Source organism: Salmo trutta, chromosome 14 (assembly GCF_901001165.1).
Source record: "Salmo trutta chromosome 14, fSalTru1.1, whole genome shotgun sequence".
NCBI lineage: Eukaryota > Metazoa > Chordata > Actinopteri > Salmoniformes > Salmonidae > Salmo > Salmo trutta.
Genome location: NC_042970.1, coordinates 83569298 through 83594684, shown reverse-complemented (window position 1 = coordinate 83594684; position 25387 = coordinate 83569298). Strand labels below are relative to the sequence as shown.

At 42.8% G+C, this 25387-nt stretch overlaps 1 protein-coding gene across 1 annotated transcript; it reads right to left on the bottom strand.

The window, feature by feature from the left end:
• Nucleotides 1–546: 546 nt before the first annotated feature.
• On the bottom strand, nucleotides 547–18806 carry LOC115147691 (myosin heavy chain, fast skeletal muscle-like). The gene is made up of 41 exons (XM_029689989.1): nucleotides 18753–18806; nucleotides 18239–18284; nucleotides 17880–18107; nucleotides 17363–17509; nucleotides 16996–17152; nucleotides 16514–16541; nucleotides 16141–16249; nucleotides 15896–15988; nucleotides 15389–15449; nucleotides 15124–15222; nucleotides 14697–14800; nucleotides 14180–14318; nucleotides 13798–13916; nucleotides 13498–13647; nucleotides 13233–13403; nucleotides 11324–11627; nucleotides 10522–10586; nucleotides 10341–10428; nucleotides 10115–10232; nucleotides 9876–9999; nucleotides 9309–9445; nucleotides 8584–8839; nucleotides 8122–8364; nucleotides 7598–7774; nucleotides 7358–7503; nucleotides 7088–7178; nucleotides 6392–6781; nucleotides 6144–6270; nucleotides 5842–5960; nucleotides 5476–5672; nucleotides 5156–5339; nucleotides 4883–5048; nucleotides 4597–4721; nucleotides 4128–4436; nucleotides 3813–4016; nucleotides 3540–3665; nucleotides 3231–3401; nucleotides 1759–1863; nucleotides 1567–1662; nucleotides 1034–1165; nucleotides 547–679 (listed from the first exon to the last, which is right to left on the bottom strand). Exons 3-41 carry the CDS (start codon nucleotides 18093–18095, stop codon nucleotides 659–661), a joined length of 5814 nt encoding a protein of 1937 aa, XP_029545849.1. The 5' UTR covers nucleotides 18096–18107; nucleotides 18239–18284; nucleotides 18753–18806; the 3' UTR covers nucleotides 547–658.
• Between the last annotated feature and the right edge of the window lie 6581 nt (nucleotides 18807–25387).

Genomic DNA, 25387 nt, shown 5'->3' with positions numbered 1-25387 from the left:
GAGGGCACACACTTAGTGTGTTGGGAAATCTGTTATGAATGTATTGTAATGTTTTTTAAATTGTATAACTGCCTTTTGCCAGACCCCAGGAAGAGTGGCTGCTGCCTGGGCAGGAACTAATGGGGATCCATAATAAATACAAGTACAAAATAAACGGCTGGGGGTAAGGCTCGAAATTGACATGTATATTTAGCCAGTGTCAGATTTTTACACACTAGAGTCATTATTTCCAATGGCAATCTACCAGCATTACCTTGTATAAAGAAGCAGCTTAAATGCAGAGGCTGGCTGAACTACATTGAATTCAATAAGTGTGACTAAGCAAGAACAAAGTTGCAGTCCTTGCATCCATACCTCAGTCTGATAATTTGAGAGTGGTTACATTTCTCCAGCCTCATCCCTCATCCGTTTACTCAAAAAACTGACTGCTTTGTCGGGGTGACTTTTGCTGTTGGAATCCCAGATTGCTCCATTATTTAAAGTACAATATTTAATGGTATGAAAAATCTGTTTGCTGAGAAAGAAGTCCACAAGTCACAAAGGAAGTGTATGTAGATCCACATGTTTTTAATCAATGCTCAACATTTCACCATGAAAATCATATTTTATGCAACACAGGAAAATGGTAAGACTTTGATCTTCAGTACTTTGGTCTTGTTTATTCAGCAACTTCTTTTCCCTGTAAGAAGAATATAATGGATCAGTAATAATAATGAACATGATAAATATATGGATAGAATATAATGGATCAGTAATAATAATGAACATGATAAATATATGGATAGACATGGATAGAATATAATGGATCAAGTCTTTAATGCTCAGTGCTCAGCTTGGATTTTAATGTTGAAGTACTAACTGAATTACTCTGATTAGATTGTTTAGCCCTTCCTGAAATGTGCTTCTTAGAGATCTTCAATACAGTTGAGTGTAAAAGGTCAGTATTGACCTCTGAGAAGACTGAATCATAGGTGGTGTTGATGTGGTCATATCTGAACATGAGTCAGGTATAGGTTTAGCAGCAGTTCTGTACCTTTCCAGAGTCACGGGTCTTGGCTCTGAGCTTGTTGACCTGAGTCTCAGCGATGTCAGCACGCTCCTCAGCCTCCTCCAGCTCATGCTGAACCTTCCTGAACTTAGACATGTGCTGGTTTGCTGCTTCCTCCTGGGCGAGGAAAAGAGAGGGAGAGCAGAACATCAGCATTTAAAGTTTGAAGCTTCAGGTAGCAAATTAATATTCTGTTTTTAAAGGTATTTTAAAAAATAAATACAAAAAAAGGCAGCTTTAGGATAGCAATGTATACAGGGAGATAGATGATACAGCAGAGGAAGTGAGTTAGCGGAACGGGGGATCAAACCGCTGCCTCCAGCACTACCACTAGACCAGCCCCCAGCGCAGCAAACACTCAGAAATGTTGAGAATTTCTTAAGCAATTACTTGTAATATCAATTGAGTCATTGCTGACTGGTGTGCTGTAGCAACACTTCAACTAAACCACATGGACATTACGTTTTCTAGGGGAAAATTTTTTTTTTTCAGAGTATTTGACTATGTCTGTGACTCACCGCTTCCTCAGAATGCCTCTTGTAGGCCTTCACTTTCATCTGCAGCTTATCTACCAGGTCCTGAAGTCTGCCGACGTTCTTCTTATCCTCCTCAGTCTGTGGGAGAAGATCAAAGAATCAATGTCAGTATAGTTTTATACACAAACCTGTCTGTGTTAGTGTCAAGTGTGTAAAGAATGCACTTTCTCTTACCTGGTAAGTGAGCTCCTTGACTCTGCGCTCATACTTGCGGACTCCCTTGACTGCGTCTACACCTCTTCTCTGCTCGGCTTCCACCTCAGTCTCGAGCTCACGCACCTTTGAGGAGAAATACATGTAGGCATTTGTTTGAGGTGGTGAAATCAGACGTAACATCTATTTGTAAAACAGAGGAATAGTCTTCTACTCAGTCAAGTCATTTTATTATTTTATTTGAAGGGGGCTGTAATAATAACATCAACTTTTCATTATCTAGGTCAGTGGTTCCCAAAGTGGAATTTACATTTCAATTTGTTTATGTATATTTCTAGCCTGAATAGATTAAACAGCCAGGGATCTTTTGGGAAAAGTTTAGAGGGTGCAATACAGTACAATGTAATATTATTAATCCACAATTTATGTTATTAACTCTTAGATAAAAAACGGGTCTGGGAGGCTCACAACTCAATTCTTCTTGTATTTGTATCCATGTTGTCATGCGTTTAGTGGCGTATTGTGCAGTACCAGTATGGCCACTAGATGCCGCCACTCGCATGTTTTAATGTTGGGACATTTCTTCTACTATGGAGCTCGCGCTATGACAGTTGAAAGAAGTTCGCCAATTGAGCAAGACAGAAACACCGACATAAATACATTTTTATATCTTTATTTTGAAGGTAAGCAAGTGGAAAAGCACCATATTTAAGACGGCAATGTTTCTGGAGTGTGTACATATGTTTGTTAAGATGTTATGTTGTGTTTTGAGGTTTTATGAACTTATTAAAGTCCCCTAGCCAACAAGCTAATTCATCCATTAGCCCGCTAGCTGGTAGCCCCGCATAGCAACGCTAGGTTCTCTAGCAACGGCCAGTGAACGAGAGGTAACGAGAGATAAATTATTACTATGACATTAATCGGATGAATGTATATTGTGTGTTGATATTTATTGTGAATTATTATTTTGAATGAAATGGCAGATTAGAAGAAGTCTGCTGAGACAACAGTTTAAGCCTGAAGGATGCAACTAGATTTTTTAAAGGTCTTTGATCAACTCCACTAAATAAGTGTAACATTGTTATAATTGGTTTTGTTGTGATCATAAATGCACTGTAATGTAAGCTTTAAAACTGCAACATTTTCTCTCTGATGCAAAGAGGGGGGACTTAAAATGTTTATTTCCCAGGGCCTGAGACTTGATTAGTCCAGTCATGCACTGCAGAAGTCATAGCAAATCTGAGTGGATGCTATTTTTATCGCACTTTAAAGTAGGAGTTGTGTTCTGATATTAATAAGAGCGGTGTCCCTGATGAATTCACTATCACAAAAGGGGTGGTCCCCGACGCAAAGAAGTTTGGGAACCCCTGATCTAGGTGGGTTATTGAGATAAAAAGTAATTACAAAATGCTCCTGTGTATTTTTACATGATCAAATACATTTCCAGCAATCCGTCTTTCAATCCACCCTAATCCCCCCTGCTGATAACTCACCCTGGACTCCAGTTTCTGGAGCTGCTTCTTGCCTCCCTTCATGGCCAGATTCTCAGCCTCATCCAGGCGGTGCTGCAGGTCCTTGACTGTGACTTCCAGGTTCTTCTTCATCCTCTCCAGGTGAGAGCTGGTGTCCTGCTCCTTCTTCAGCTCCTCAGCCATCATGGCCGCCTGGAATAGTCGTTTCTTTAATTTATGCACCAATTGGCACCGATCATAACATTCCTCTGAGATCTTTGTTGTTCGTAACCAGCCAAGCTACCATTGTCACTTGGAGACAAATCAAGTTGATGTAATTCAAGGACTCACGTCAGTGATAGCCTTCTTGGCCTTCTCTTCTGCATTCCTGGCCTCCTGGACGATGTCATCCACCTCTCCCTGCACCTGCACCAGATCAGTCTCCAGCTTCTTCTTGGTGTTTAGAAGGCTGGTGTTCTGAAGAAGGAAACAATATAATTTGTTTGACTCTCAAGAGAACTTGCAAGTCACAAGACTGAAATTATGAAAATCTAAGGCAAATTCCAGGTGTGTTTAAACTGTATGCTTGGTTGAGTGTCATAAGAAATGGCTTTTGACCCATACCTGGGAGTGCAGCAATCCAACACGCTCGCTGGCGTCTACCAGCTCAGTCTCAGCCACTTTGCGGCCTCTCTCTGTCTGCTCCAGAGCAACTCTGAGCTCCTCAATTTCAGCCACCATCAGACCGTTTCTGCGCTCCACCATGGCTGCCTGCTCCTTCATGTCTTCTGCGACACGGACGGCGTCATCAAGGTGCAATTGGGCATCCTGTGGTTCACAATGACATACGTTTATTAGGACTTGTGGAAGTAGGGGTGATTCACAAACAAATCCCTAGCCATGTTCAGGTTTTTGAGCCTGATGTCCCAGTCCCTTTACCTTGAGCTGTCCCTGGACGTTCCTCAGTTGTTTCTGGGCCTCAGCGGCCTGCCTGTTGGAGTGGCTCAGCTGGATCTCCATCTCGTTCAGGTCTCCCTCCATCTTCTTCTTCACCCTCAGGGCATCATTCCTGCTCCTGACCTCAGAGTCCAGGGTGCTCTGCATGGAGTCAACCACCCTCTGGCTGTTCCTCTTGATCTGCTCCATCTCCTCATCCTTCTCAGCAATCTTCCTGTCCACCTCACCCTTGATCTGGTTCAGCTCCAGCTGCACACGCAGAATCTTGGATTCCTCATGCTCCAGTGTTCCCTGGACAAACAGAAGGAGTCAGGAAAGTTTTGTTCAGTACATTTGGATGTAGGAATTAAATATATATGACTACAATAAACACCAATACAGAGAGCCTTTCACTGTAGCTGGCATTGGTTAGTTAACACTGCTTTTCCCATCAAACAGCTGTAGTTTGTACCTCAGCCTCCTCCAGAGCGGTCTGGATCTCAGACTTCTCTGTCTCCACGGTCTTCTTGGCCTTCTCCAGCTCATGGATGCTCTTGCCAGTCTCTCCGATCTGCTCAGTCAGGTCAGAGATCTCCTCTGCACACACACACACAAGAGCAGTTTAGACCTGGGGGATTTTAAGTGGATATGTCAATGTACTGAAGTTGATATTGAATCAGGATAACACTTAATTAATTAACAGCAATTCATCTTGCTAATCAAACATAAGCCAAATAGAATCGCTGTCAAATAATCACGTTGCAGGTTCTTGTTCTCTCTCTTCAGAGTCTCCAGATGATCCAGAGCCTCCTCGTAGGAGTTCTTCATCTTGAAGAGTTCAGTGCTCATAGAGCGAGCCTCCTTCTGAGCTCCTTCCAGCTCAGCCTGGCCCTCCTCATACTTCTGCTTCCACTCTGCCAGAACCTAGGAGAATCCATGGGTTTTTTATCAGAAGTCTTTGGTGAAGAGTTTTGAATTATAAATATGCAACAATTATAAAATTGATAAAAAATATATTTATTCATTTTCACTTTGTCAAAGTTTCTCTGCTTCTTGTCGAGGTTGGCGGCCAATGCGTTGGCTCTCTCAACATCAATCATGAGGTCCTCCACCTCTCCCTGCAGCCTCTGCTTGGTCTTCTCCAGGGAGGCACACTTGGAGTTGGTCGCCTCAATGGTCTCCTCGGCATCCTGCAAACGCTGGGCCAACTTCTTCCTGTTGGACAATAGAGGGAGGTTTTATGGAGTGAGAGATATGTTACAATACATATTGATGTAACATTTTCTCAGAGCCCTCTACCACTCTAACCATTCACACCATATCAGAGTTTTTTCTGTTGCATGTGACTCACTTGGCCTCCTCCAGCTCCTCTGTGCGCTGGATGGCATCAGTTTCATACTTGGTCCTCCACTGAGCCACCTCACTGTTGGCCTTGGACATGCCACGTTGCAGCTCTGCCTTGGCCTCCTGCTCCTCCTCAAACTGCTCCCTCAGGAGGTCACAGTCATGGCGGGCAGACTGAACACCGTGGGCCAGTGCGTTTTTAGCCTGTGAGAAAGAAAGACAAAGAGAGATTAGAGAGATAGTCAAACAAATTATGGTCGAAGTCTCTGAGGGTGGAGAGACAATAGGAGTCTCAGAGGGTGGCGTAGTTACCGTCTACATGAAGATATAGCTCTAAACTCTGTGGACGTGGAGTCCATTTTGGTTCCCTTACCTTGACCTCCTCCTCAATCGCCCTCTTCAGCTCCTCCACCTGCTGGGTGAAGGCCTGTTTTCCTCTGGTCAGCTGAGACACCAGGGCTTCCTTCTCCTCCAGCTGGCGACCAAACTCACCTGCAGGGACAGAGGGACATCTTGTTAATAGGGTCTCTGTTCTCTAAGATTGAAAATCTATTTTGAGGTATTGTAGGGCAATTGGGCAGCAGATAGTACAGTAGAATCTGTGGATACAGCCCACAACAAGTTTTGTTTTCTACTAAAGGAGAGCATTGGCTTGTTGTTCATTGTTGATGGTACCATTTTCTGTCAGGAGTCTGGCTCTCTGTCCGCTGATGTCGTTGACCTGGCGAACATTCTCATCATTCTTAGTCTTGAGCTCACTCAGCTGGTCCTCAAGAGTACGGCACATCTTCTCCAGATTGCCCTGTTAGTGAAACATGTTCCATCATTACTTTATATATGTGACTGCTGTCAACTTCAGTTCGCTTGAATGGTAATGTAGTTGACCACCCTCAACACTGCTTGATCAAAACGTTACTACTCACCTTAGCCTTGGCGACAGCCTCCATGTTGCTGGAGAGGTCATCAATCTCCATCTTGTATTCGCTCTTCTCCTTCTCCAGCTTCTGCTTGACGCGCTGCAGGTTGTCGATCTGCTCCCCGAGCTCAGCCACACTGTCGGCCTGCTTCTTGCGCAGAGCGGCGGCTGTGGCCTCATGCTGCAGGGTGGACTCTTCAAGATCACGACGCAGCTTCTGGAACTCAGCCTCACGCTTCTTGTTCATCTCAATCTGAGCAGCAGTGGCGCCTCCGGCCTCCTCCAGCCTCTCGCTGATCTCCTCAAGTTCCCTGGAGAGATCAGCCCTCTGCTTCTCAACCTTAGCCCTGGCAGCACGCTCAGCCTCAATTTCCTCCTCCAGCTCCTCAATACGGGCCTAGAACAGGGGGCAGGAGCAGGGGGGATGAACACTACAATACAGATGAAACAATTTAACCTCACAAAATAATAATAGTATGTATATTTTTTATAAATGTGTTTAATACGAAGCCAGTTACACTAATATATTCAGTAGACAGTGTCCCATGCAGGAGCCAAAACCACAATGTTAAGAAGCACCATCTTCCAACCTACTCAGCGATCAGAAGCCACCTGGAAAAATGTGTGGTACCAGAATAATGTTTTTCAAGAAATGATTCAAGTCTGTGCTTTTCTTTACTGGAGCTTATATCCTCTACTGTACCTGGAGTTCCTTGATCTTCTTCTGCAGCTGAGCTCCCAGAGACTGCTCATCCTCAACCTTGCTGAGGAGCTGGGTGGTCTCAAACTCCTTCCTAAGAAACACAAACACGTTGACTGCAGAGTTGGTTTTGCTTTGATAGTGAAATGGCAGAGGATCATACCATTCACTTTGCTTTTAAGAATCACATGTAAATGCTAATTCATAATTACAAGAATTAGTCAAGAACAACCATTATATCAGCTAATACTATAGTCATTTGTTTGTGTTTACTTCTTGATTTTCTCATCAGCTTGCTGCTTGTCATTCTCCAGGTCCATTATGGACTCCTGGGCCAGTTTCAGATCTCCCTCCAGCTTTCTCTTGGATCGCTCAAGGTCCATACGAAGCTTCTTCTCTTGCTCCAGAGAACCTTCAAGCTAGAAGATAAAAACACATGTATTGTTCAAATCTAAACAACTGAAGATAATATCATCTTACATACTATCATGGCCAAAATGTCCAACCACTCACGTCGTCCACTTGCTGTTCTAGCTTGGTCTTGGCCTTGGTCAGAGTGTTGACTTTGTCCTCCTCTGCTTGCAGGTCATCCAGTGTCTGCTGGTGGGCCTCTTGGAGGGCTTTCTTCTCCTTGGTCAGCTTGGCAACACTCTCATCCATAGACGCCATCTCCTCTGTCAGATTTTTAACCTGAAAACAGCAAAATGTGTCTTTTGTCACTTCACCGTAAATGGGAGGTTTAGTTTAATATACCATATATTGCATTCATTTAATTTAAATTAGAAATGTGTCAACAGTTACTGTACTATAGATTCAACACTAGATGGAAGTGTACACCATGCCAGTGTACTGAATTTAAGTCATAAATGTGGGAAAGCAGAACATACAATGAATGTGGGGAGCACCCCGCAACTGAAATTCCACTATTTTGTCAGACTTTTTTCTGCACCCACAATACAACTTGAATTCCATTTCTGTTAAGCAATGTTTTGATTGGATTATTGTTTTGTTAGACTGTCTATGGTAAGACACAAGACCTTGTTTTCAGTGGCGTGCTTCTCCTTCTCCACTTTGGCCAGGGTGAGCTCCAGGTCATCAATGTCCTTCTTCAGCTCAGAGCACTCATCCTCCAGCTTCCTCTTCTTGGCAGTCAACTCAGCATTGATCTCCTCCTCATCCTCCAGCCTCTCGGTCGTCTCTTTGAGTTTGGCCTCCTGCTGGATCTTGCTCTTGATGAGCCCCTCGCACCTTTCCTCAGCATCGTTCAGACTCTCTCCTTCCTGGTTTCAGAACAGGAGAAAAAAAATCAGAGGCCTCACTTTGTGTATTGAAGGTCAGAGTAAATCAATAGAAATGAATGGAATATATAACATTGGCAATAAAAATGTGTTAAACACATGCTTCACAGTGTGTTCATATGTGTTTGTGGGTTTGTATGTATGTCTGTGTGTGTATTTGTGTGTGTAGATGTGCCCTTATGAAGCTTGTTGCTCTCTCACAGATGCGACTTGGAGCGCCAGGTCGTTCTTCTCCTGCGTCAGGGATACCAACTTCTCCTCCATTTGCTTCTTTGTGGCCAGAGCCTTGGCCAGGTCTGCTGTCATCTTATCATAGTTCTCCTTCATGTTGGCCAGCTCCTTCTCAGTCTCAGCGCTCTGCAGCAGGGGCTTGATCTTGAAGTACAACTTCATCCATGGCCAGGTTTTCACATTCATGAATGAGCGGATGTTGTACTGGATGGCGTAAATTGATTCTCTGGTTGACAGAAAGGATAGAGTGGCATGGTGAGTGACATGCTTAAAGCTACATTCTGTGACTCGAAGAACAACATAATGGGGCCCCACACCACTGTTTGTTTACAGCTGAGGAATGGGGCTAGGGAAATGTAACCCCTATTAAATTCATAGTGAGTGACCTAGATGCAACGACTGACAGTCATGCTAAGCTCATGAGACATTTTATATTCTTCAACAATTAATGGATCAATACCACACATTTAAATGCCAATTGAACAGCCAAATCCCAAACTGCAGCTATAAAGCTCGAATCCTTAGTTGCTACATCCATTTCTGGACTAAATGAATTAACCCAAAAGCTTTAGTAGACCATTATAAGATGTACTTTCTCATTCTGAACATCTCACAGCATATACAGTATGTAATCATAATGCATTAGATACAGGTGGTTGACAGAAAGCTTTGCCAAGATGTCTACTCTTCCTCACCTCCTCTCCATCATCTTGCTAAACTCTCTCCTCATGAGGAATCCACGGCTGAGAGCCTGGACCATGCCGACTAGAGAGGCCAGCTTCTCATCTCTCATCTCCTCCAGGACACCCAGCAGACCGGCTTTGAAGAACACCTGAGACACAGGTTAACATGGTCAATGGAACCACAGATGGTGACAGATAGAAACGGTTAAATCAAAAGAGGGGAACAACACCACTAGATTGATTTAAACAACATTAACTTTGATATGGTTACAAACAAACCATGGGATAGGTTGTTTCTAAGTTGTTAGTTATTGTACAGTTGTAGATTAATAATGTACAGATACCTGCAGCCATACCACTCTAACACAATGTACATGATTATCAGTTTAGTTTCTCTTCTATACTTGTGATGCATGACTATGAAGAAAAAAACAATGTTTTTCCACCTTTTCCATTAGTGAAATGAAGAAGAAAGAACAAAAGGATGGATAGATCACCTGGAGAGATTTTATATGGTACGGGTTTAAATTATCATTCAAGTTGTGTTTTGTCAGCTTTTACTGGGGGTATTTGACTGACCTTGGTGTGTCCAAACTTGTAATCCTCGTGATTCACATCAATGGACCCAAGCAGCTTCTCAGAAGCCTTCTTGTTGTCCATGAACTGGCCCTCAGGGATGACACTGGCATTCAGTACTTTGTACCTGAATAAAGATAGATTATTTACATATGTGAAGTTGTAGATTGGTTATATTACGTAAAAGGTAAGCTTATCCTTGTAGCAGATCTGTGTGCATGTGTGCATTTATGTTTGTATACCTCTGCTTGAAGTCAGCATAGATGATTCTGCTGGGGAAGCCCTTTCTGCAGATCCTGATACCCTCCAGTACACCATTACACCTGAGCTGGTGGATAACCAGGAAGTTCTCCATCAGACCTGGTAAAACAAAACAAGTCTCTTTTAATATGCATACACTGGTTAAAGATTGGGATTGTTAAAGTCTGTACTGATGAGATGTAAAATATAACTCAATATTTCTTGTACCTGGAGTCTTTGACTCGTTGGGGATCAGGCAGCGCACAAAGTGAGGATGAGTGCTCCTCAAGTTGGTCATCAGCTTATGTAAGTTCTCCTGTAAGAGGGTTACAAACCATTTTCTCAGACATCATTTATGATAATTAATGCACCTTTTGAAGGACTGAATAAGCACATTTCAAAAGCTCACCCTGAACTGGGAGGACACAGTCTGCATGGAACCACCCTTCTTCTTGCCTCCTTTCTTGGCTTTATCTGTTAAAATGGGGAAAAGTAAAAGATAACTAGAAAAGTACATTTCCTAGAGCGGGTGGAATAAATAGAATAATAACACGATTATGTAAGAAATCTATAGTGGTCTTGTCTTCAGCAAGCACACTAATTATAAACCAGAGAATCTCTGGTTATGTCACGACTTCCGCCGAAATCGGCTCCTCTCCTTGTTCGGGCGGTGTTCGGCGATCAACGTCACCGGCTTTCTAGCCATCGCCGCTCCATTTTTCATATTCCCATTTGTTTTGTGTTGTTCCATACACACCTGGTTTTCATTCCCTAGTCACACTGAATGTATTTAGTCCTCTGTTCCCCTCCATGTCTTTGTGTTAAATTGTTTTGATGTTATGTGTGTATTGTTATGCGCCAGACTTTTGTCTATGTTCCGTGTTTTGGACACGTTATATGTACTTATGTGCTTTCGTTTGGACCGGAATAAAAAGTGTGTCTGTTAACTACACTCTGCTCTGCTGCACCTGACTTCGCCTCCAGTACACACCCTTAACAGGTTAACTTCACACTTATCTAGAGGCAAATGCTGCCAATGTCATGGTGTGAAATAACACATATTGTATGATTTGAAAAAAACAAGTGTATGAATAAATTAACCTGGTGAAAACACCCTGAGAAATTGTTATACATTCAAAGACTTTAAAGAACATTCGGTCTAAGTTATAAGTAGTACTTAATTAAATCATTTGACGCGATGCTATTCTTACCCTCAGGTGGGGGAGCAGGATACAGGGCGGCCAGAATTTTGACTCCGGACTTCTGGTACAGCTGACAAACTGAGTCGTTCAGGGGATCCTTGTTCTTCTCCAGCCAGCCAGTGATGTTGTAGTCCACAGTACCGGCGTAGTGCACCAGGGAGAAGTGGGCCTCTGCCTTGCCTTTGGCAGGCTTGGGCTTCTCAAATGCATTTGTTTTGCCAAGATGCTGGGCGTACAGCTTGTCCTTGAAGGTAGTGTCTGAAGACTTGGGGAACATGCACTCCTCTTCAAGGATGGAGAAGATGCCCAATGGCTTTACGAAAAGAGATGTATATCAAATTAGTGATATTTACATTTAGGATCACATTTATTCATTTAGTAAACATGATATTATAGGATTATATTATTTTAGGGACACATAATAGGAAACATATTGAGTTCTCAACAGTCAGATAACTTGTCAGTGGCATGTATTCATGGGTGCCAAGGGAAGCCAGGCTTCCCCCCCAAAAATGACACATTATTTTATATCTTTCGTCTTGCTTAGCAAGAGCCTGAATGTATCTCACCAGGTAAAAGAAAACTGCGCCCCTCTTTCTCTGTATGTGTAGCTCTTCTATCTGATGCTGTCTGTCAAAACTAATATGATATTGTAACATTGAATGCATGGGAAGAAGACGACGAGCATTTGGCCTCCGTTGATATTTTTTTATACAATAACAGCAAATCAGAGTTGAGCTAAACTGAGTGAGCTTATCTGTGAATGGTCCTGGTGCACCAAAAAATGTGTGAAATGAAGCCAGTTTGAATTTGGCTTCACATCAATCCAAACATCATTGACAGAAAGAAAAACTTAAATTGTTGCATCTCATTGTTGTTGTCCTCCGGTGGATAGCTAGCTAGCTAAAATGGGCCCTTTCCTAAATTAGTCATGGATAGAGATAGGGATTTGTACTCGAAGTATTACTTAATTTGCTGTCCTGGCCAATGATTCTAACAGCAATTCTGATTCAACCATAAATTCATACATTGTTCTTTTGGTCTGAGAGTATGGAAGTTCAATATGTAGCAAGGTGTAGAAGGCGAATGTTAACTAGCTGGCTAATCGTTGCCCAGGAAAGGAAGTTAGAATAGCGAGAAATGGTTTTAGCCTGGTAGCCTAGGACAACAAAAATGTAAAGCGTGTACTGTATGACAGAGACTGTTTCAGCAACATGAAAGACAGGAGGTTGGCATTGGCGTTTCTCTACAAGTAGGGTGAGTCAACATGTTTTTTCTACTCACATAAATTAGTACCATGGACACCCACATGATATTTAGCTGACATTGATTGGAATAAACTCGTTTTTGTAATCTTTTAGTTGTCACTGTATTAGACTAAGCATAGGTTATTTGATGACATTGAAAGGTTGAAGTTGAAATGGTGCCAGAATAGTGGAGGGAGGCAGGTCCTGTTTTCTTTGCGACTTGCAGTAACTCTCCGTGGTTCTAAATCAATAGATGTTTAGTGGTCCGAAAATGGCAGAGAAATGTACTTGACTGACCATGCTGTATGTCATGTAGCTGTTTGTTACATGCATTATGCTTTGTGGACTCCACGAGACAGATGTTTCTCTCCGGTTTTGTGATGAAACAAAGATGTGGTTGAATTTATTCTGCCACTGTGTCTTCTTATTGTCTCAGCCTTAGGCCTATATATCACGGTGGCAAGGCATATAAACTAACAGGTTATAGAGCAAACAACGCAATTATCACAACACATAGGTTGTAATATGGATTTATTTTCACAGGTTTGGCTTTCCCAGTAATTTAAACGTTACGCCGCTACTGTACGTTGTACCACAGTGATAATATATTACACAGCGCTCCATATGAGCTTTGCCGTTATGGTCCATTATAATCCCCACAGACAGTTTACCTTCTCAATAAGCTCAATGCAGGCAGCCAAGTCCATGCCGAAGTCAATGAAGGCCCAGACGATTCCCTCCTTCTTGTACTCCTCTTGCTCCAGGACGAACATGGTGTGGTTGAAAAACTGTTGCAGTTTCTCATTGGTGAAGTTGATGCACAGCTGCTCCATGCTGTTGTACTGTTGATGGAGTTTTAAAAGGGATCATTTCATCATACAAGACTGTAATCCATCTCAATCACAACTAATTGTCTTGTTCTGATCTCATACTCACATCAAAGATCTCAAACCCGGCAATGTCAAGCACACCGATATAGAACTGCCTTGGATTCTTGGTGTCCAACATCTCATTGATACGGATGACCATCCACAAGAACATCCTCTCATAGATAGACTTGGCCAGAGCACTGACTGAGTTATTAACCTGTAATGATAATACTTCAAATTAATATGTGAGATATTGACCATGTCTAGTGATAAGGTGATACAAGCTTGGGAAAACCAAAGTAATGCACTCGTACCCCAAATATTCCAGTGCTCAGAAAATGATAGATTCTGTGTTTGGCCACCTTACCTGAGGCACAGTCTGTCCCTTGGTCACATACTCGTTGCCGACCTTCACTCTTGGGTAGCACAGAGCCTTCAACATCTCAGCTGAGTTCAGGCCCAGCAGGTAGGCGATTTTATCAGCCACTGGAAAGAGAAGCAACAACAACAGACTCAGGGACACAAGATCACTTGTTTCTGATTTCACACTGACAAAATAGTTTGGTTAAATTCTTTGTGGCTTAGGTTTTGATTCACCCACATTTGTGGAGGTTGTAATTTGTTCTCCAAAAATGATCTCCTGCCTGACTTTCATGTGGCACTGTCTGTCTTAGGTGTTCTATTTCTATGTTGGGGACTGGGAATGGGACTAATGCTCTACATATTGTGTATCTATGAGTGGGACTCACCCTCTGTGCCGTCTGGCTCGGCCTGCTCCTCACGCTGCTTCTGCTTGAATTTCAAGTTTCCATGGTGCAATACAGCTCCTGTCAGCTTGTAGATGCCAACCTTCTCTTCATTAGTGAAGCCCAGGATGGTAATGGCATCCTGGCATTAAAGAGGAAGTACAACAGTGAACTGAACTGAATGGTAGTTTGGTCAGTTACACTACATTTCTGTGCTGCTCACTGCAGAACAAATGGGATAGATAGATTTGACTTGCTTCTCTGTTCCACATGATAACGCTTGGCCACACATTAGTAGATGGCAGCACAGTTCCACAGGGCACTTAGTGGTGCTCTCTTATGGAAGGCATGAAGAGTTCCTTGAGGCACATGCCTAACTAACAAGGCATTTAGTATCAAACAAAAACATACATGAACATTCCCAGCTGCCACCAAGTTGGAATTTCACAGTACTTTCAGTGTGTATGGTGGTCCTATCAATTCCATATCTAGAGTTTGGTGAACCCTTTGTTTTACTCACATCTGTGGCATCCAGCTCTTCATTGTCGTTGATGCTGGCCACAGTGATCTGTCCCTGGCTGCACATGGGGAAGTCATAGGGGTTGGTGGTGATGAGCGCCATTTCTGTGGACAACGGAGAACAGCTTGTCAGTTAAGTCTCTTAGAATTCTGCTGTCCTACCTTTACAGTATCTCTCCCTCCTTTACTCAGTAGATGGACTCAATGATACATGTAGTATATAATAAATAGCATCAAAAGAGGAGACTGAGACTTGTGGACTAGTGCATCACAGTGCATTACTTGATATATCTTTCCCAAAGACCTTCCAAATGTCTAGATGCCTTGTTACCTTGGATGTACTCATTGTAATATTATTATCAGTGTGGATTATGAATATTTGATATATATTCCATAGATGGGGATGGGAATAATTTCCTCTGGCGTACCAACTAGCTCAGGTTTGTGGCCTGTCATCATCTGGAAGAAGATGTGGTAGCCTCTCTCATCGGGCAACTGGAAGGACACTCTGGACTTCTCCAGCAGGTCTGAGGGAGAGGGAGAGAGAGTGAATGACACAAAGAGAAAGAGTAGAGAGAATGACACAAAGAGAAAGAGTTGAGAGAGAGAATGAGAACATCTGTTGGATATCATTACATTTAAATGTATCTGTGAATTTAGGAAAGCATTGAGAAACAATCAAAACCAACTCACAGGTTTCAATGTCAGCTTTAGCCAGTTTGCCAGCTTGGAAGTGAATCCTGATGAATTTACCCTATAGTAGAGCATGGGGGTTAGAAATAGGTCAACAAATAAATCTAACATTTTACTTTGATAGACCCCTTTAAACGTTACAGTTTGTTGGACAGATGTTGGATCTATTGATACAGATGTAGGATATTGATGTAGGATCCAGTTTGCTACAGCAGGAAAACAAATCCTGCAGCACCAGGAAATGTGAATTATTATGTGGATTATAAATAATGGATTTGATGATTTTTTTCTTCTTTTGTAGGGGTTGATGAAACAAAAATAATACAGCAAATCAAATCTGACATTTTAAAGAGGAAATTGCAAACTTTAGAACATTGAAAACACGACAAGTTTGAATTTCAAATTTTCAGCAATGGAAAATATCTTAAATGTGTATAACAATAGGGAACTACTGAATTAAAATGTTTCAATATAAGGTAACTTCCACAGTATGCCCTTCATACTTACAAAGCGAGACGAATTGTCGTTCCTCACTGTCTTGGCATTACCGTAAGACTCCAGCAGAGGGTTAGCTGCAATGATCTGATCCTCAAGAGACCCCTGATTGAGACAAACACAAGTTGCTCAAAAACTGGTAACATGGTCAAGTTAGTTTTTCTCAATTGCTTGAAAGAGGATTCACCACTGGAAAAAAGTTTACACAACCAACCAAACTGAAATGTGATTTAAAGGCAAACATAACAACAACCTACCTGCATTTTGCCAGGTTCTGCTTCCTTCTTTGCCCCAGACACTGCAATGGTGGCGAAGTACTGGATGACACGCTTGGTGTTGACAGTCTTTCCTGCACCGGATTCTCCACTGGTTTATATGACAGAGAAAGAGGGGTTTTAGTTACATGTTTGAGTGTCAGATTGGCTTTCACTAAGAAATAGCATAGAAAAATACACTGTTAACCTGTGCTCTGACACAAGTCTTTAACAAATACTCCTTCTCATCAACTCGTTATTACACATAGCCTAATGCTCTAATCCATTCATAATATCATGTATTTCATCACACCAAGTGACCCAATTTATTACAATAGAAACACTTTCTCAAGTGACATTTTAGTAAACAACTTACGTAATCAGGACGGACTGATTCTCCTTATCTGGAACCCAAAAACACATTGCTTATCATACTCAAAACACATGGGGACATTATTTAATTCATAGCATCATTATGAATTTCACTTTGGAACATTTTCCATTCAAGGGTAGTGAGATCAGATTTTCCCAGCAAACTGTTCTAACCTAGACTAGAAAACAGTAGATACCTCTCTAAAGCATATTTGAAATCCTATTGATACATCCATCCATCCATCCATCTATAAGCACTTATGGACTTTGAGATCCATGCGCATTTATGAACATCCCTCCCTCCCTCCCTCCCTCCCTCCCTCCCTCCCTCCCTCCCTCCCTCCAATCATCTGTCCCTCCCTCCATCTAATCATCTGTCCATCCCTCCATCTGTCCATGCCTCCCTCCCTCCATCCATCCAATCATCTGTCCCTCCCTCCATCCAACCAACCAACCATTTATCCATCCATCCATGAGAGCTCGTACCAATCATCATGAACTGAAAGGCGTTGTCAGAGACGGAGAAGATATGGGGTGGAGCCTCCACCCTCTTCTTCCCTCTGTAGGCGTTGACAACCTCTGCGTCGTACACTGGGAGCCACTTGTAGGGGTTCACCGTGGCACAGAAGAGCCCAGAGTAGGTCTGGATGAAAGCATAATTAATTTAGGAGATTAACAAAGTCAGATTGACTTTTACCTGGATCTATGTGAGAATGTGGGTGTACTTTGGTATACTTATGTGGGTCTACTGTATTGATATGTTTTGGTTTCTACCATTCATTTATGTTTAGTACTGTATGTGTGTATTTCTTATGTTCATGTATGTGTGTGTTTGTATGTGCAGGTTTCTTACATAGATCATCCATGCTGCATAACGCTCTTTGAGGTTATACAACACAGAGGCTTCATTCAGGTAGGTCATCATGGCCATGTCCTCAATCTTGTCGTACTTAGGGGGGTTCATCTCATAGATGTCTGCATCTTTGAACTCTTTTCCTTCCTGAAACAGTCAGAAATGTAGATTACACGCAGATCAAACTGGACATGACAGAATGCTTTTTGCTCATTAAATACAAGTTGAATCATTTAAAAAATGCATATTCACATTTAATCCAACTACTTAGTTATCACCCACTGACACACAACTGGTGGTTCTTGAGTAGTCAACATTCTATGTTATTTTTAATTAGCAGCAATAACAATGATGTGTTTGAAGGTTATATAATGTCTGCAAAAAACAATGAAATGCTTCTTTATATATTTTATGTTAGTGATTTCTTATTGCCTATAGACATTGTTTGGATCATTTCAATGATTTTTCAAGAATTAGAGTAATTGCACAAACTTGAAACTTTTCAGATCAGGCTTACCTCCTTAGTGCCGTCAGGTTTCGTGACTGTTACAGTACACTTCCCGTCGGCCCTGGCAGTGACAAGACCCTTAAGGTAGAGCTCCACCTTGTCTGCCACATAGCAGGCGTTCTTTGAATCAAAGGGTGCGGCTTGTGCCTCCATCCTCTCCTTCTCAGATTTACGGAGGTATATGGCAGCCTTGCCGTAGATTTGCATCTCAGCGTCCGTACTCATGGTGACGGATAACTATGAAAGAGATTAAACAAGAAACATGATTGACTCTGTGGTGCTTCCTCCCCAGTCAACAGAGTTAGGTGAGCGGTATCTCTCAGAATAATCTCATCACTTTTTATGTGGAGACTCAAACCATGTCTCACCTTCTTTTTCCCCTCCTACAGATGAATGTGTACTTCTTGGAGGACCCTGTGAAACATGAGTGTTGTGAAAACACACAAGTCTAAAGCCTTATCATTTATCCCCTAAAGGGCTAGAAAACATTGAACTAAATAATTACAGCCATGTCAAATTCAACTACAGGTGTAACTGATAACCTTCATTTTCCAAGTGGCAACTCACTTTACTACACATTCTGTAAATAATTCAAATAAATACCCCTGAAAACCCAGTTACATTCCAGAACACCACCTCAATTTACAAACAAGTGCAGGAGCACCACTTTTGACCGTAAATGGAAGTCACAGATTTAAGGTAAAAAATATGTCATTTTTATTTATTTTTTACTTATTAAACCAATGCCACTTGATTGCATATTGTCAAATCTTACAAGAGACATGCAGAAGTCAATTCAAACAGTGCAGTTAGCTGCTGCCTCAGTTGCTGAGTGCAAAGATGAGACAAATATACAACTTTAAGGAGGTGGAGAGGTCTTACCACAGAGGAAGAAGGTATCTGACTTATGGATGCTGGGGCCTCAGCCTCCTTATATCTGGTTGGAAGTGCTAACCAGGCAAAAGTTAATTATGGACCACTCTGGGAAAGGAAATGAATTGGATGAGAGACCTGTTTATTTCTGTGTATCACTAGCACCTCCCACTTCCAGGAGCACCACACTCCATTACTTTTTAATGTAATATTTGTCACTGAATTGAATTTCACTGAACTTTACGTAAATGAGAGATGTCATTACTAATAATTATGACAATATCAAAAGTTTGATTCATCCCAATGCTACTTCTACTGAACCTCAAATACTGTAAGGGAGTGAGTCCATGTTGCCCCACTACAACTAAAATAGTTTTCATTAAATCTAATCTGGCCTTATTTAGTTCCATTTTAGTGGCATTAATCCTCATCAACAACTTTATATATATGGTCACCAGTTATTTCTATTATTTAGCTTGTAAACACATCTGAACTGTCTCCTCACCTCATGCTTGTGACGGAGTTGGCCGTTACCTCGTGCTTTGCTCACTTTGATTTATCACTCTGGTGGAACCATATCAAATTAATATTTAAAATCTAGAACAGAAACATGTAAGCTTTCAATAACAGCTTATAAAACTGTTAAATCTAATGTGTTATTTATCTACAGAATGATCTAATGAATTCTGGAGGCGCTTTTATTTGTCTCACATTTCAGTTGGCTAAAACGGTCCAGTAGATTCTTATTACTTACATAACTCCAGTACAGTATTTCAATAATCTTATCCACTCATATTGCTGACAGTGATATAGCTGCCTCAAACTTTAATTACACTTTAAAGTTAACCACTTAGAAGCTGAGCTGGCGTCAATAAAACTGATATAAAATGAATAGTTACAATAAAGTCATTCCTTTACATTTACAATACATTTAAATGAATCCGTTACATTACAGTGTTTATATCCTTCTAAAAGACAGCTCTAGCAACTTGTAGAGAAATTGGTTTATATCATTTTTAATACATGTAATTGAACAAGTTTCACATTCTTCAGTGTCGATCCCATCTCTTCTGCTTTCAAACCTTTGCATTCAAATCATTGTTTCAATGCTATTTGTGTCTAATATGGTGCAGCCAAATTAATCTTTAATAGAGTGAATCCTTACAGAACATTCAGATAGAAATGTATTGTGAAGAACAGATATGACTGTCTGTCAGGTAGAACAAGGAATCATGTCAGCTCTATTCAATACATTTCTATCAGCAATGTTCAGAACATTTCACCTCCCTGAATGCACCCTGTTTGTTCAGGTTCAGTGTCCACCCAGCACATCAGTACAAGAAGCCCCATATCTGCTGGATACACTAGTTGAGCAGGGTGACCATCTGGAAGGACCCCATCAAGGCCTTTTCATTTATTGGACTGTGCTCTCATCTTCACTGCAGCCAAGGTTTATTGTTTGGTATATCTGCCAACGCAGCCTAATTCTGGCACCGATACCACTGTTATTAGACAATATATTTACTTGCCATGTTTGTGGGTGGAGGGAACATTAGCACCATGCAGACATTCAAGTTATTTTAATGTGCAAAGATCTTGCATGATATATGACCTGTGTTTTTGTATTTGAGGGACATGTTTAGCTCCAAACTTTCTCTGGGCAGAAGTTACCCTCCAGGATAAAACTGACCTTAGATCAGTGTCAGAGGAATATGTACAGCTGTCATACCCAACTAGACAACTGTGCATTTTTCCCCAAAGATCTCAACTGACTTTACAGCCATGGTCTCCTCACAATGCAGTGATCACTGTATCGAGATCAGGGCTGGGGTCATTTCAGGTCAATTCAGGAACCAAACTGAAATTATTTCTCATTTAAAAGCCTAGTGAACATTTTTCATTTCAGTTTACTTCCTGAATTAACTGAATTGTATTTCTTCCACTTCAGCACTAACATACTGGACTTGATTATGATCAGTTGTAAAATTAAGGAAGTATTAGGATGTTTTCTATAGAACTGACTGTTTTAGGATTTCTGCTGGAGTTGGAGCTTGTAAAGGAAACATATACAACACTCCTTCCGTGGCCTCCAACTGCTCTTAAACGCAAGTAAAACCATCTGCATGCTTTTCAACCGTTCGCTGCCCGCACCCGCCCGCCCGCCTGACTAGCATCACTACTCTGGACGGTTCTGACTTAGAATATGTGGACAACTACAAATACCTAGGTGTCTGGCTAGACTGTAAACTCTCCTTCCAGACTCATATTACACATCTCCAAACCAAAATTAAATCTAGAATCGGCTTCATATTTCGCAACAAAGCCTTCATCACTCATGCCGCCAAACATACCCTCGTAAAACTGACTATCCAACCGATCCTCGACTTCGGCGATGTCATTTACAAAATAGCTTCCAATACTCTACTCAGCAAACTGAATGCAGTCTATCACAGTGCCATCCGTTTTGTCCCCAAAGCCCCTTTTACCACCCACCACTGCGACCTGTATGCTCTAGTCGGCTGGCCCCCGCTACATATTCGTCGCCAGACCCACTGGCTCCAGGTCATCTATAAGTCTGTGCTAGGTAAGCTCTGCCTTATCTCAGTGTAACCGATGTGAAATGGCTAGTTAGTTAGCAGTGGTGCGCGCTAATAGAGTTTTAATCGGGTGACGTCACTCGCTCTGAGACCGTCACTCGCTCTGCAAGGGCCGTGGCTTTTGTGGAGCGATGGGTAACGATGCTTCGTGGGTGTCAGTTGTTGATGTGTGCAGAGGGTCCCTGGTTCAAGCCCAGGTTGGGGCAAGGAGAGGGACGGAAGCTATACTGTTACATCAGCTCACTGGTCATGATAACAACACCCACCTGTAGCACGCGCTCCAGCAGGTATATCTCACTGGTCACCCCCAAAGCCAATAATTCCTTTGGCCGCCTTTCCTTCCAGTTCTCTGTTGCCAATGACTGAAACGAATTGCAAAAATCACTGAACCTGGAGATTTATATTTCCCTCACCAACTTTAAGCACCAGCTGTCAGAGCAGCTCACAGATCACTGCACCTGTACATAGCCCATCTGTAAATAGCCCATCCAACAACCTCATCCCCATACAGTATTTATTTATTTATCTTGCTCCTTTGCACCCCAGTATCTCTACTTGCACATTCATCTTCTGCACATCTACCATTCCAGTGTTTAATTGCTATATTGTAATTACTTCGCCACCGTGGCCTATTTATTGCCTTACCTCCCTTATCCTACCTCATTTGCACATACTGTATATAGACTTTTTTCTCCTGTATTATTGACTGTATGTTTGTTTATTCCATGTGTAATTCTGTGTTGTTGTATGTGTCGAACTGCTTTGCTTTATCTTGGCCAGGTCGCAGTTGCAAATGAGAACTTGTTCTCAGCTAGCCTACCCGGTTAAATAAAGGTGAAATAAAAAAATAGTATAGGATACAGTATATACATATGAGATGGGTAATACAAGATATGTAGACATTATTAAAGTGACTAGTGTTCAATTTATTAAAGTGGCTAATGATTTCAAGTCTATGTATATAGGCAGCAGCCTCCATGTGCTAGTGATGGCTATTTAACAGTCTGATGGCTTTGAGATAGAAGCTGTTTTTCAGTCTCTCGGTCCCAGCTTTGATGCACCTGTACTGAACTCGCCTTCTGGACGAGATATAAATCTCTTGGCTGAGGTCCATATCCGGATGTTGATATGCTTTATGATATGCTGACAATGAGGAGGATTTCTGAGTTTTCAGCACATGCTCAGTAATTTCACAAATATGAAATCAAAAATAAACAATCCCGCACGAGAACCCCAACTGAAAATACACACTAAATAACCCCCCACTAATGACAAACACAAAACAGGTGCGGGATAGACAGACAAAACCAAAAGACACAGAAACAACGATCGGTGGCAGCTAATAGGCCGGCGACGACGACCGCCGAGCGCCACCCGACCGAGGAGGGGCGCCACCTTCGTTAGATACTGTGACAGATATGCATTTTGATATGGTAAATAAGGACAATTTCTGCTGCTTATTTGAGTTTTGAGGACATGCTCAATAATTTGACAATTATTTAATCCATATCATTCCTTATAGATAAAGGTGCACGCAAACCGCAAGCAATAAGCAATGTAACTGATTTATACATTGGATTGTTTACGGACATTTTCAATCTTTCCCTATCACAGTTTGATGTCCCCACTTCAAGATGTCCACCATTGTTCCTGTATCCAAGAAAGCGAAAGTAACTGAACTAAATTACTATTACCAAGTAGCACTTCTGTCATCATGAAATGCTTTGAGAGGCTAGACCATATCACCTCCATCTTACCTGACACCCTAGACCCACTACAATTTGCATACCGCTCCAACAGATCCGCGGAATCGCCATTAGGTCATATGTCTGAACCCCTTCATGTGCTACTGGGTCCTAGACTTGCTGATGGGCCGACCCCAGGTGGTGAAGGTAGGCAACAATACCTTCACCACGCTGATCCTCAACACAGGGGCACCACAGCGATGAGTTCTCAGCCCCCTCCTGTACCCTCACATGACTGTGTGGATACGAATGACTCCAACTCAATCATCAAGTTTTCTGACAACACAACAGTGGTAGGCCTGATTACCAAAAACGGCAAGAGTACAGGGACGAGGTGAGCTTCCTGGCAGAGAGGTGCTAAGGAAACAATCTCTCCCTCAACATCAACAGAATGAAGGAGATGATTGTGGACTATGGGAGACAGCAGAGTGCAGGACCTGAAATGGTCCCTCAACCCGACACCAATATTCGGCTTGGTTCCTACTCACAGACTTCTACAGATGCACCACAGAGATTATTCTCTTCTACAGAGATTATTCTCACCCTCTCACCGTCACCCCCTACTCACAAGGCAGGCAATACGCTTGACCTCATCTTTACTAGATGCTGTTCTTCTACTAATTTCACTGCAACTCCCCTCCAAGTCTCCGACCACTACCTTGTATCCTTTTCCCTCTCGCTCTCCTCCAACACTACTCACTCTGCCCCTACTCAGATGGTATTGTGCCGTCGCAACCTTCGCTCTCTCTCACCTGCTACTCTCTCCTCTTCCATCCTATCATCTCTTCCCTCTGCTCAATCCTTCTTCAACCAATCTCCTGATTCTGCTTCCTCAACCCTCATCTCCTCCCTTTCTGCATCCTTTGACTCTCTATGTCCCCTATCCTCCCGGCCGGCTCGGTCCTCCCCTCCTGCTCCGTGGCTTGACGACTCATTGTGAGCTCACAGAACAGGGCTCCGGGCAGCCGAGCGGAAATGGAGGAAAACTAGCCTCCCTGCGGACCTGGCATCTTTTCACTCCCTCCTCTCTACATTTTCTTCCTCTGTTTCTGCTGCTAAAGCCACTTTCTACCACTCTAAATTCCAAGCATCTGCCTCTAACCCTAGGAAGCTCTTTGCCACCTTCTCCTCCCTCCTGAATCCTCCTCCCCCTCCCCCCCTCCTCCCTCTCTGCGGATGACTTCGTCAACCATTTTGAAAAGAAGGTTGACGACATTTGTTCCTCGTTTGTTAAGTCAAACGGCACCGCTGGTCCTGCTCACGTTGCCCTACCCTATGCTTTGACCTCTTTCTCCCCTCTCTCTCCAGATGAAATCTTGCGACTTGTGACGGCTGGCCGCCCAACAACCTGCCCACTTGACCCTATCCCCTCCTCTCTTTTCCAGACCATTTCCGGAGACCTTCTCACCTCGCTCATCAACTCATCCTTGACCGCTGGCTATGTCCCTTCCGTCTTCAAGAGAGCGAGAGTTGCACCCCTTCTCAAAAAACCTACACTCGATCCCTCCGATGTCAACAACTACAGACCAGTATCCCTTCTTTCTTTTCTCTCCAAAACTCTTGAGCGTGCCGTCCTTGGCCAGCTCTCTTGCTATCTCTCTCAGAATGACCTTCTTGATCCAAATCAGTCAGGTTTCAAGACTGGCCATTCAACTGAGACCGCTCTTCTCTGTGTCACGGAGGCTCTCCGCACTGCTAAAGCTAACTCTCTCTCCTCTGCTCTCATCCTTCTAGACCTATCTGCTGCCTTTGATACTGTGAACCATCAGATCCTCCTCTCCACCCTCTCCGAGTTGGGCATCTCCGGCGCGGCTCACTCTTGGATTGCGTCCTACCTGACAGGTCGCTCCTACCAGGTGGCGTGGCAAGAATCCGTCTCCGCACCACGTGCTCTCACCACTGGTGTCCCCCAGGGCTCAGTTCTAGGCCCTCTCCTATTCTCGCTATACACCAAGTCACTTGGCTCTGTCATATCCTCACATGGTCTCTCCTATCATTGCTATGCAGACGACACACAATTAATCTTCTCCTTTCCCCCTTCTGATAACCAGGTGGCGAATCGCATCTCTGCATGTCTGGCAGACATATCAGTGTGGATGACGGATCACCACCTCAAGCTGAACCTCGGCAAGACGGAGCTGCTCTTCCTCCCGGGGAAGAACTGCCTGTTCCATGATCTCGCCATCACGGTTGACAACTCCATTGTGTCCTCCTCCCAGAGTGCTAAGAGCCTTGGCGTGACCCTGGACAACACCCTGTTGTTCTCAGCTAACATCAAGGCGGTGACCCGATCCTGTAGGTT

Coding starts and splice junctions, on each gene's coding strand:
- LOC115147691 (XM_029689989.1), bottom strand. CDS start 18,095: ATGAGTACGGACGCTGAGATGCAAATCTACGGCAAGGCTGCCATATAC. Junction 15,450..15,895: donor ACGACAATTCGTCTCGCTTT/GTAAGTATGAAG, acceptor GCTCTACTATAG/GGTAAATTCATCAGGATTCA. Junction 6,782..7,087: donor AGAAGATCAAGGAACTCCAG/GTACAGTAGAGG, acceptor CCCCTGTTCTAG/GCCCGTATTGAGGAGCTGGA.